Source organism: Staurois parvus, unplaced genomic scaffold (genome assembly GCF_062004578.1).
Source record: "Staurois parvus isolate SC_StPar_1 unplaced genomic scaffold, SC_StPar_1.0 ptg000195l, whole genome shotgun sequence".
Taxonomy (NCBI): domain Eukaryota; kingdom Metazoa; phylum Chordata; class Amphibia; order Anura; family Ranidae; genus Staurois; species Staurois parvus.
Genome location: NW_028317991.1, coordinates 3,062,490 through 3,074,994, shown reverse-complemented (window position 1 = coordinate 3,074,994; position 12,505 = coordinate 3,062,490). Strand labels below are relative to the sequence as shown.

Here is a 12,505-nt window from a genome sequence, read left to right as displayed (position 1 = left end):
TGGCTGCAAAATATGATACTGGGATCATGGTTGTAGCCCCAACCATGATCCTGGTATAACTGCTTCAATACCAGGATGTATATATGTACGTACAACGGTGTTGAAGTGGTTAAGAAGCAAGGGATGCCACATACAGGAAATGTGTTTTTTCTATTTGTTTACCTGAAAATGTTCTAAATTATGCTTTGGTGTCCTTTTATATGCACATAGCACCTAGCTTTTCTTTGGCATGTGTCTGGTCTCCAAGAGGCCATGCATGCCTGCAGTTCATCTAATATGTTTGCATTGTCAATTCTCTTTCTGTTTATCAGAACCTCCAGTACCTCCAAAAGTCCAAATCCGGGAAGTGTCAGCTCGGACTATCAGCCTGGTCTGGACAATGGATTTTGATGGCAACAGCCCAATCACAGGCTACGATATTGAATGCAAGAACAAATCAGGTATAGTCATAAAACCATAAAAGCAAAGGTTAATTTTTCGGTAGTGAGCCAGAACTGATCTGCCCGAATATAAACAAGAGATTAACACTGGAAATCCCAATATAAATTGTTGTTCTGTAAATTCAAGCATCCAAAGCAGTGGTTGTCAACTTATGAGCTAAAGGGGGCCTCAAATGTGACCCCTAACATCACCAAAGGGCCACACATAATGTCCAATATTTGTAATGCTTCAGAGGACTACCAGAAACTGCAGATCTAATAGAGAAAATGAGAGTCAGAGAGTGTGGACATGCTAACTTTTGGCTGGGGGTGGTTGCAGAAGACAGTACAAAACTGGGAACATGTTACATAAAGCTAGTAGAGATCAATGCTATTATCCTAATCAATGTTCCCACTACGGACTGGTGTGGTCCAAGGGCCACACATCATATACCAAAGGGCTGTACTAAACACTGAAGAGCTCCCACTGACCAGTATTGTAGGAAATCTTCTTGTGTAATTTGGTCCAGGATACTAAATGATGAAGAATATATATATATATATATATATATATATATATATATATATATATATATATATAGTGGGGAATATAATTATTTGATCCCCTGCAGAGTTTGTAAGTTTGCCCACTTACAAAGAAATGAAGGGTCTATAATTTTGGTCATAGGTGTTTTTTAAATGATAGAGCCAGAATATCAAGAAAAAGTCCAGAAAAAACACATAATACAAATGGTATAAATTGAGTTGAAGTTCAGTGAGTAAAATAATTATTTGATCCCCAAGCAAAACATGACTTAGTACTTGGTGGAGTAACCCTTGTTGACAAGCACAGAGGTAAGACGTTTCTTGTAGCTGGTTACCAGGTTTACACACATCTCAGGAGCAACTTTGGTCTACTCTACTTTACAGGTCTTCTCTAAATCCTTAAGGTTTCTTGGCTGTTGCTTGGCAACTCAAAGTTTCAGCTCCCTCCATAAATATTCTATAGGATTAAGGTCTGGAGGCTGGCTAGGCCACTCCATGACCTTAAAGTGCTTCTTCTTGAGCCATACCTTTGTTGCATTATGGCGGTATGTTTTGGGTCTGTGAAGATGGGTCATGGATGGGTCTTCCAGCATGACAGTGTTCTGGTTGAGGAAAGAAGGTTCTCATCCAAGATTTTACAATACATGGCCCTGTCCACTGGCCCCTCAAAGTCAGCCTGTACCTTTAGCAGAGAAACAGCCTCAAAGCATAATGTTTCCACCTCCATGCTTGACTATAGGGATGGTGTTCTTAGGGTCATAGTCAGCATTTTTCTTCCTCCAAACACGGTGAGTCGAGTTAATGCCAAAGAGCTCAATTTTGTCTCATTTGAGCACAGTACTTTCTCCCAATCCTTCTCTGAATCATTTAGATGTTCACTGGCAAACTTCAGAGGAGCCTGTACATGTGCTTTCTTGAGGAGATGGACCTTGCAGGCGCTGCAGGATTTTAAAAATTATAGACCCTTAATTTTTTTGTAAGCAGGCAAACTTACAAAATCTGCAGGGGATCACATAATTATTTTCCCCACTGTGTATGTGTGTGTGTATATATACACACACATACACACTATATACAAATAGATAAAAATATATATAGACATGTATGTTTTGTTTTGTTACGATTAGTTTTTTTGCATGAAAATTTCATTTTCATATACATCTGAATCTATCAACAAACCAGAAAAAAAAGTTATAACAAAATTGTGTTACAGCTCTGCTTACTTTAACTGACAACTGCGCGGTCATGCAATGCTGCATCAAAATGAAATTTACATCCTTTTTTTCCCCCACAAATTGAGCTTCAGTGGTATTTGATCGCCTGTGCATTTTTTATTTTTTGTGCCGACAATTTTAGAAAAAAAAAGTATTTTGGACTTTTTGCTATAAAACGTCCAATAAAAAAATTTAAAAATCTAATTTCATCATAAATGTAGGCCAAAATGTATTCTGCGACATGTCTTTGCTACAAAAAAATCCCAATACGTGTAAATTAATTTGTTTACATGAAAGGTATAGTGTCTACAAATGGCGATATATATACTGGAATTTTTTTTTTATATATTAATAATGGCGGCGATCAGCGACTTATGGCGGCAATCAGCGACTTATGGCGGGACTGCGGTGGATATTCTGACACTGGGGGGAACTGACTTGGGGTCACTGACATCCCCAGTGACACCAATATAGTGATCAGTGCAAAAAAAAAACACTGACACTGTACTAATGGCATTGGGGAGGAAGGGGTTAACATTTGGAGGCAATCAAAGGGTTAACTGTGTGAGGGGAGTGTTTCACTAGGGGGCGGGGATGTGTGCTTCACACTGATCCAGAAAGCTACGCTCAGTGATCCGGACCAGTGTGATGAAACTGACAGAGAGGAGAGCTGCAGTGTAAACACTGCAGCCGTGCTCCCTGTCAGTGTTTGCCGGTAATCGCTGGGCTCACTGGCCGGGACCCAGCTATTGACACTCACGGCCGCGATCGGCGGCGCGGGTAGGGTGGTCGCGCGCCTTGCACACGCTCCCTACCCGAAATGCAAAATCACATATATATACATGATTTTGCACAGCGGTGATGCCCTGCTGCAGTAAATGTACTGTGGCTGGTCGGCAACTGGTTAACGAATACATTCAGATAACATCACATGATATGATAGTAGTTTGGGGAAAGAAATTAAATTTTTAAATTTGTTCAATAATTTAGATTCATATAATGAATGGATCCGAATTTTGTTCCATTCAGTAATTCCCATGTACATGGTGCCAGTCAATATTGTCCAGTCAGTTCATGCAATTTCTCTTGGTGGGTTGGACTAGTGTCTGAAAATATTGAATGCTTCTGGTTCGAATCGTTTCTACAATTGCTGTTTTAATGCTTTTAGGCAATCACTTATGACCTGAATACTAGTGACTGGTTCTCTTTGGATAGAATATATGGTATCTTGTGTCTGTTGTGAAGGCATGCAGGGTATTGAGCTGCATGACTCAGTATTGAAATTCTATATATGTTAGTGACCTGTAGTGTCAGCCTCTTTGATTAACCTCTGTTCTTCTTGTACGCAATTCTCAATTTGTTGCTATAGGAACGCAAGCGGTCATTGTATGGATTTTTGTTGTGGTTTGTCTGATTTTGTTTTATTCAGTTGGTTTTCTCAAGCTTTTACGTGCTATCAATTTTCTATTATGTATTTTAGGATTCTCATTGCAACAAATTGAGGTTAACCGGTTCACAGGGGCCCTTTAAGTAGGCTTAAATTGTCAGAGAGGTGGTGCAACGTTTTTATCATGTGACCGTTGTGATTCGTTTTCACAGCGATCACATGATCAGGTACCGTTACCTAGAGTTTAATTCCCGGAATGGAATTTATTCCTTTCTATTCTATTCTTTTATTTTTTGTCCTGTTCTTTTATTCACTATTCTATTCTGTTTTATTCTATTCTATTCCATTCTATTCTATTTTGTTCAGTTCAGTTCTTTTATTTTATATTCTGTTCAGCTCTTCTTTTCAGAGCAGTGAGAAAAACCTTTTTTATTTTACAGCATGCATAGTCTGGTTGTTGCAAATGTTTTATGGAAATGTGAACGCACTGTCCTTTTTCTGTGCTGGATTACCAAATAGCAAATTAATGCATTTGCCTAATGCAAGCCCTAAGAGGAGAAAACTCAGAATGAACAGGGTGCATGTTACCTGCTGATATTCTAGCTCACACGGTATAACCTGTCCTCTGTCTGACCAATTTATCTTTAAAGTGTTTTCCTGCAGCCTCTGCAGGAGCTGCCAGTTGTTCCTTCCTCTTTAATCCTATAGACTTCTTGCTCATTCTTTTGCTATTATAACATACATTTAAAGTGGTTCTAAACCCTAAATGTTTTTTGCCTTAGGGAATTTTCTGCATTGGGGTAAAAAAAAATCCCACTGCATGCCCCCCGCACCCCCCCATCCCTAAACACATACCTGACTCCTATCACCACTCCAGTGCTGTCCCAGCTACAGCACTGCTCCTTTCTCTTCCTGATCTCACAGAAAGAAGGGCAGCAGGAGCCATTGGTTCCTGTTACTGTCAATCAAACTACTGTGAGGAGGGAGTAAGGGCGTGACTTATCAGCACTGTGTATGTCTATGGACACACAAAGCCTGGCTCGGGAATGTGCCTGCATGGGTGCCCCCTTAGCACACAGCTTGCTGAGAGGACACCCGAAGAAAGGAGGATTGGATAGTGCTGGTGGAGAAAAGGCACTGCTCTGTGCTATATTGTTGCACAGACCAGTTAAGTAGAACATATTTTTCTATTTTAGCACAAAAAAAAAAAAAAAAAAAAATATATATATATATATATTAATTTATTTTGTTATAATAATGTATATTTGTTCTCTCTAACCAGACTCGTGGGATTCAGTTCAGAGAACCAAAGATGTCTCTCCTCAGCTAAACCAAGCCACCATCATTGACCTGCATCCCTCTTCCACCTACAACATCCGCATGTATGCAAAAAACCACATTGGCAAGAGCGCAGCCAGCAAAGAGCTCACCATCACCACCGAGGAAGCAGGTAGAGTCTGATCAACTCTGTCCATTGCCACAAGTTTACGATTTGGTAGGATTGGAGGGATGCTGAAAGGGGATGACTAAAAATAGAGAAACCATGTAATATAGTGCATTTAAACACATCAGAACCACTTATTGCATTTGGGAATTAAATAAGAACCTAAGAATAAATGTCCGTAAATTATATCATTTAACTTCGCTCATATACCTTCTTTAGCCTTTTATCTTGTGGCCATGTGCTGTAGCCCATGTACCCCCACACATCACTGTCCACCACTGGAGGGAATTTGTTTCAGCATGTGACAAAGCTCTGGAGCTGAGCGTTATATGAAAGAACACATCCCAGTCATCCCTCCTTCCTGCTACCCACTGGTTGATGCAGACTTTAGCTGTGTAATCTATTGATTAGTTGCTTGATGATACTCTACCAAATCTGCTTCTGGAACAGATTGCACAGCTAATTTCAGTACCGCCAATATTCAGTGGCTAGCAGAGAGGAATATACACATCCAAGGGGATGCTGGGTATGTGTTCTTTCCTATAATTTTTGGGCTCAGAGCCAAGCACAGATTCCTTCCAGGAGAAAACTGGAGCATGCTCAGTGAAAATGGCAAGATCGACTGGATTAGTTGCCACTCTGAATAGGGGCTGTTTTGGTGGCAAAAGGGGGTCTACTAAATATTGGGTGAGGGGTCATAAAGTTATGGCTGATCAGTGTGTATATGTATTATAATCCCCAACTTTAGAGCTTGAGAGTGAGGAACACTTAAGGGAGAGTGTGACTGCGGTGTACGTACAGAAATGAGTGGAAATGGTTAAAAAAGGAAGGTTTGGTTAAATTATGATGGTCAGGACAGGACAATCTTCCTCAGCACCAGTGGCATTGCTTGGATTGCAAGAAAAACTGAAGCGCCTTTGGGCACCCCATGGAGAATAGTAACATGGTGGCGGACACTGGGTGTGGCCAAACTATTATTTAGGGTAAATGAGATGGTATGGAATAGGGATTTCATAGTGTAGAGTACAGAATAAGGTGGTGTGGAATAGGGAATGCACAGTGCAGTGTATAGAATGAGGGGATGGGGAATAGGGAACACACAGTGCAGAGTATGGAATGAGGGGATGGGGAATAGGGAACGCACAGTGCAGAGTATGGAATGAGAGGATGGGGAATAGGGAACGCACAGTGCAGAGTATGGAATGAGGGGATGGGGAATAGGGAGCGCACAGAGCAGAGTATGGAATGAGAGGATGTAGAATAGGGAACGCACAGAGCAGAGTATGGAATGAGGGGATGGGGAATAGGGAGCGCACAGCACAGAGTATGGAATGAGGGGATGGGGATTAGGGAACGCACAGTGCAGAGTATGGAATGAGGGGATGGGGATTAGGGAACGCACAGTGCAGAGTATGGAATGAGGGGATGTGAAATAGGGAACGCACAGTGCAGAGTATGGAATGAGGGGATGGGGATTAGGGAACGCACAGTGCAGAGTATGGAATGAGGGGATGGGGAATAGGGAACGCACAGTGCAGAGTATGGAATGAGGGGATGGAGAATAGGGAACGCACAGAGCAGAGTATGGAATTAGAGGATGTGGAATAGGGAACGCAAAGCGCAGTGTATGGAATGAGGGGATGTGGAATAGGGAACGCACAGAGCAGAGTATGGAATGAGGGGATGGGGAATAGGGAACGCACAGCGCAGAGTATGGAATGAGAGGATGTGGAATAGGGAAGGCACAGAGCAGAGTATGGAATGAGGGGATGGGGAATAGGGAACGCACAGCGCAGAGTATGGAATGAGAGGATGGGGAATAGGGAACGCACAGTGCAGAGTATGGAATGAGGGGATGTGGAATAGGGAACGCACAGCGCAGTGTATGGAATGAGGGGATGTGAAATAGGGAACGCACAGTGCAGAGTATGGAATGAGGGGATGGGGAATAGGGAACGCACAGTGCAGAGTATGGAATGAGGGGATAGGGAATAGGGAACGCACAGTGCAGAGTATGGAATGAGGCGATGTGGAATAGGGAATACACAGCGCAGAGTATGGAATGAGGGGATTTTGAATAGGGAACGTACAGTGCAGTGTATGGAATGAGGGAATGCGGAATAGGGAACACACAGTGCAGAGTATGAAATGAGGCGATGTGCAATAGGGAATACACAGCGCAGAGTATGAAATGAGGGGATGGGGAATAGGGAACGCACAGTGCAGAGTATGGAATGAGGCAGGGGTGGACTGACCATTTGGAAACTCGGGCACTGCCCGAGGGCCCAGGGTCAGTAGGGCGCCCCATGAGATGCCCCTGGTACCTTTTTCATAGGCTTTTTTGAGTTTGGGCAAGGACACAGGGGCCCCATGAGTTGTCAGTCCGCCCCTGGAATGAGGTGATGTGGAATAGGGAACACACAGCGCAGAGTATGTAATGAGGGGATGTGGAATAGGAAATACACAGCGCAGAGTATGTAATGAGGGGATGGGGAATAGGGAACGCGCAGCGCAGAGTATGGAATGAGGGGATGTGGAATAGGAAATACACAGCACAGAGTATGGAATGAGGGGATGGGGAATAGGGAACGCACAGTGCAGAGTATGCAATGAGGGGATGGGGAATAGGGAGCGCACAGCGCAGAGTATGGAATGAGGCGATGTGGAATAGGGAACACACAGTGCAGAGTATGAAATGAGGTGATGTGGAATAGGGAACGCACAGTGCAGAGTATGGAATGGGGAATAGGGAACGCACAGCGCAGAGTATGGAATGAGGCCCCTGGTACCTTTTTCATAGGCTTTTTTGAGTTTGGGCAAGGACACAGGGGCCCCATGATCTCCTATTGCCCAGGGGTCCCATGAGTTGTCAGTCCGCCCCTGGAGTGATAACTCACAGCATTATTGTCACTACACGTAATAGCTCCCAGCATTGCTGTCCATATACACAATAACTCCCAGCATTGATGTAAGTGAATACATCAATAACCCCCAGCACTGGTGTCAGTGGATGCCATAATAACCCCCAGCATTGGTGTCAGTGAAGGCCATAATAGCATCCAGCATGGGTGTCACTGCTCACAATTACTCCCAGCATTGATGCCAGTGGACTCAATATTAACCCCAAGTACGGGTGTCAGTGGGCACAATAATAACTCCCAGAACAGATGTTAGTATTATTAACCCCTTCCCCCACATTAGTGGTCAGTGACATTGAAATTTAACCCCTGCTATGACCACCAATGTGAGAGGACGGGATTAACTTTTCACTTTTCGGCTCATAGAGCAAGCAGCAATAGCCAGCGAAGAGGAGGTTCTTCCTCAGGGTTGTCCTGCACCAGAGTGCCTGAAACTGCTGGAGGAGGTAGGGGGAGGACATTCAGTCCTGCAGCCAGAGGGAGGATTTTCGTGTACTGTGCTCTGCTTTGAATAACAGAAGTGATGGCAGTGTCAATCTTACCATTCAGGTAGCTGGAGAGCAGAGCGTTCATTGGCTCTCAGTGCCCCCGCTCCACATAGCACCCCTGCGCCCAGGGCACGTGTCCCTTCTGCCCACCACTTGTCCCGGCCCTGCTTGCAGGGGTGCTCTCTCTTTTCTTTGCAGGGCTTGCAGCTGAGGCCAGGCTGAAGGTGGTCACACAATCAACTTCACCAACCACCTCCAGCTGTCAGGGAAAAGTTGATGAGCGGATTTTGAATTTATGAGCATGGGGACAGTGCGGCACAGTCTGTGCAGGAGCCAGCTACACAATCAACAATGCCAAACCACCTCCAGTTGCTAGGGAGAAACATATGAGTGGTGCTTGGCTTTCAGGGCATGGAGCACAGCCTGAGCAAGGCAGAGGCTCGGAGGGGACAATCTTCCCCACCCAGTGCCAAGCTGCATAATACAGCTGTAGAGTTAAGTGCCCGAATGAGTGTTCTGGCACTGGGCTCTAGGTTACAGGGTTACGCCATGACTTCCTAGAAATCTTTGGATGGTCCTGTAGAGGTGTGTATTTATAACGTTAGGACTACCCACCTAATACTGAGTGGATCCCTCTTTTGCCACCAAAACAGCCCTGACCCATTGAGGCTTGGATTCCACTAGACCTCTGAAGGTATGGTGTGGTGTTTGGCACTGCCATCAGGCAATATCATTTCCATGAAGGAGTGTACTTTGTCACCAACAATGTCTATGTAGGTGGTACATGTCAAGTAACATCCACATGAATGGCAGGACCCAAGGTTTCCCAGCAGGACATTGCCCAAAGCATCACACTGCCTGTGCCATCTTGCCTTCTTCCCATACTGCATCCTGGCACTATCTCTTCCCTAGGAAAGTGACGCACACCCACCCATCCATCTTCATGATGTAAAGAAAATGTGATTCATCAGACCAGGCCACCTTCTTCCATTGTTCTGTGGTCTAGTTCTGAAGCTCATGTGCACTTTCGGCTGTGGACACGTGTGAGCATGGGCACCCTGACCGGCCTGCAGCTACACAACCCCCATACCCAACAAACTGCGATGCTCTGCACGTTCTGACACCTTTCTATCAGAACCAGCATGAACATTTTCAGCAATTTGAGCTTTAGTAGCTCTTCTATTGGATCTAACTACACAGACCAGCCTTCACTCCTCACGTGCATCAGTGAGCTTTGGCAACCCATGACCCTGTTGCCAGTTTGCTGATTTTCCTTCCTTGGACCACTCTTGGTCGGTCCTGACCACTGCAGGTGAGGAACATCCCAAATCCCCGACCCAGTCGTCTAGTGCGTCTAGCCATTACAATTTGGCTCTTGTAAAAGTCGCTCAAATCCTTACACTTACATTTTTTTCTGCTTTTAATAAATCGGCTTCAAGGACAACATGTTCACTTGCTGCCTAATATATCCCACCCACACAAATAACTATTTGCTTTTAAAAGAGCTGTACATTTATGGTAAAATCAGCATAAAATATGCAATATTTTGTCTCTATACTAACGTTATTAACTAATATCTAGCTCAACCAAAAACAAAACAAATAAGTGTCAGAATTTGATATGAGAGAAGTGATGAGTGGGTGAAAGGACAATTTCCTTTCCAGCAAACTTCAGATTTGATTCTATATTATCCAGCTGCTGGGTGTCTATCCGTGCTGTGTACAACACTGCCACCATCTGTACTCAACTGATATTACGGATTGCTTTTAGGCAAGTACTGTAACACTCATGCAGGCCATAGATGGGTAGAAAATCGGCTGATTTTTCTTTAAAAAAACTAAAAATCGGTTGTTCAAGCGGCCGACGTTACCAGCAACGGTAAAAAAAATCGGCCGATTTTCATCCCGTCTACAGCCTGCAAAAAGTGTCCCTGCAGAGAGCTCCGCTATTTCTTTGACAGTTTCTTGACATTTATAGCGGTTGCAACAATGTATTTGTATCCATTTAGGATACAGATGTTTTTATTCGGAAACAAATAGATACATACATTGTTGCAACCGCAATAAATGTCAAGAAACTGTCAAAGAAATAGCGGAGCTCTCTGCAGGGACATTTTTTGCCGGACTGGAATTCCTCTTCTTCTTCATCCTCTTCTTTTTCTTCCTCTTCTTCATCCTCTTCTTCTACCTTTTCTTCATCCTCTTCCTCATCCTCTTCCTCTTCTTCATCCTCTTCTTCTTCCTCTTCTTCTTCATCCTCTTCTTCTTCATCATCCTCTTCTTCTTCCTCTTCTTCATCCTCTTCTTTTTCTTCTTCTTCTTCATCCTCTTCTTTTTCTTCTTCTTCTTCATCCTCTTCTTTTTCTTCTTCTTCTTCATCCTCTTCTTTTTCTTCTTCTTCTTCATCCTCTTCTTCTTCCTCTTCGTCTTCATCCTCCTCTTCTTCATCCTCTTCTTCTTCTTCATCCTCTTCTTCTTCCTATTCTTCTTCTTCCTCTTCCTCTTCTTCTTCATCCTCTTCTTGTTGTTCTTCTTCTTCATCCTCTTCTTGTTCTTCTTCTTCAAGGAACTGTCAAAGAAATAGCGGAGCTCTCTGCAGGGACATTTTTTGCCAGACTGGAATTCCTCTTCTTCTTCATCCTCTTCTTCTTCTTCCTCTTTTTCATCCTCTTCTTCATCCTCTTCTTCTACTTCATCCTCTTCTTCATCCTCTTCTTCTTCTTCTTCCTCCTCTTCTTCTTCTTCCTCTTCTTCATCTTCTTCTTCTTCTTCCTCCTCTTTTTCTGCTTCCTCTTCTTCTTCTTCCTCTTCTTCTTCATCCTCTTCTTGTTCTTCTTCATCCTCTTCTACTTCTTCTTAATCCTCTTCTTCTTTTTCTTCTTCTTTTTGTCTTCCTCTTGCAGGTCACAGCTCATGCGCAGATTTTTTTATTGGTAAAAAGATCGGCCGATTTGCCTATCATTGCCGCCAAAATCGGCCGATTGGCAAAATCAGCCGATTTTTTTTCAACTTTACCGATAAAAAAAATCTGCCAAAATACCGAAAAACGGCCGAACAATTAGCCCACTAACGATCCGAAAATTGGCCGATTTTATTTTCGGCCGAAAAATAATTTTCGACCCATCTATGGCCTGCATCAGATGACAAATGAGGCATATTGGATCAGTGATGGTGTCAGTCTGAACAAGGCTTCATGCTCATGTATTATGTAAAGTGGGCAGAAACACCCAAAAGAGGGAGTTCCCATGGAACATTTAAAACACACACAATTATTTTGTTTTATTTTACTTAAAACATACAAATTGCATGTAAAACACACAAATCTACTTAACACTCGTTTTTTTAACATATATTTTATTAGTCCTACTTAACACACATAACTGCACAAAGATGCAGCATGTCCTATTTTTTTTAAATATACACTAGGCTGCAGTACATATATGTGAACTAGCCACATAGAAATAATTGGGATTTCTGTAAAAAAAAAGTATTTTTATTCAGAAGAATGTGTGTCTTACTGCAGGAAACAAGCAAGTGTGGAGAGACCTACGTGGTGTATTAGTCTGTATACATTCTTTGCTAACAGGGTTTGGTGCCTTCTAGTGGTCAGAGCATGGGATTTGATCAAAGAGTATATAGTATATAGATCAAATATAGTACCAGTCTCCTTCCTACATTATGGAAGTTCCTGTGCTTGCCATAGTCTATATCAGAAAATGCCAAACTGAGCTCACAGGCACGATTCCTCCCACTGACACCAGTGATGAGGCACCATTCTTTCTACTGACACCAACCCCAGGGGAGACAGGCCAACAACAATCCCTCTCTGCAAAAGAATGTCCCACCTGTTACAGGTACACACTTAGTGACAGGCTGCTAGTGAAACCTTTGTTACCCTTGGTAACAACTTGTGTCTTCATAACCCAGTGTGTCTCAACTGATCTGAACTGTAGGCTTAGTGCAGAATGTGCCAGTTACTTGCAATACACCTCTTTAACAACTGTAGACCAGGCAGATGGCTAAGTGTAAAGGCTTTACTGAAAAAACATAATAGAGTTCAGGGTACAATACAGTTCTTTCTCTACATCCC

The 12,505-nt window shown here is 43.2% G+C and overlaps 1 protein-coding gene across 1 annotated transcript in view; it reads left to right on the top strand.

Moving 5' to 3' along the window:
* Positions 1-12,505, top strand: part of DSCAM (DS cell adhesion molecule) — a 765,341-nt gene that overhangs the window by 400,422 nt on the left and 352,414 nt on the right. The window contains exons 14-15 of the mRNA XM_089677896.1: positions 312-440; positions 4,849-5,016. Of these exons, the coding sequence (XP_089534022.1) occupies positions 312-440; positions 4,849-5,016 (297 nt within the window). The remainder of the gene's footprint in view (positions 1-311; positions 441-4,848; positions 5,017-12,505) is intronic.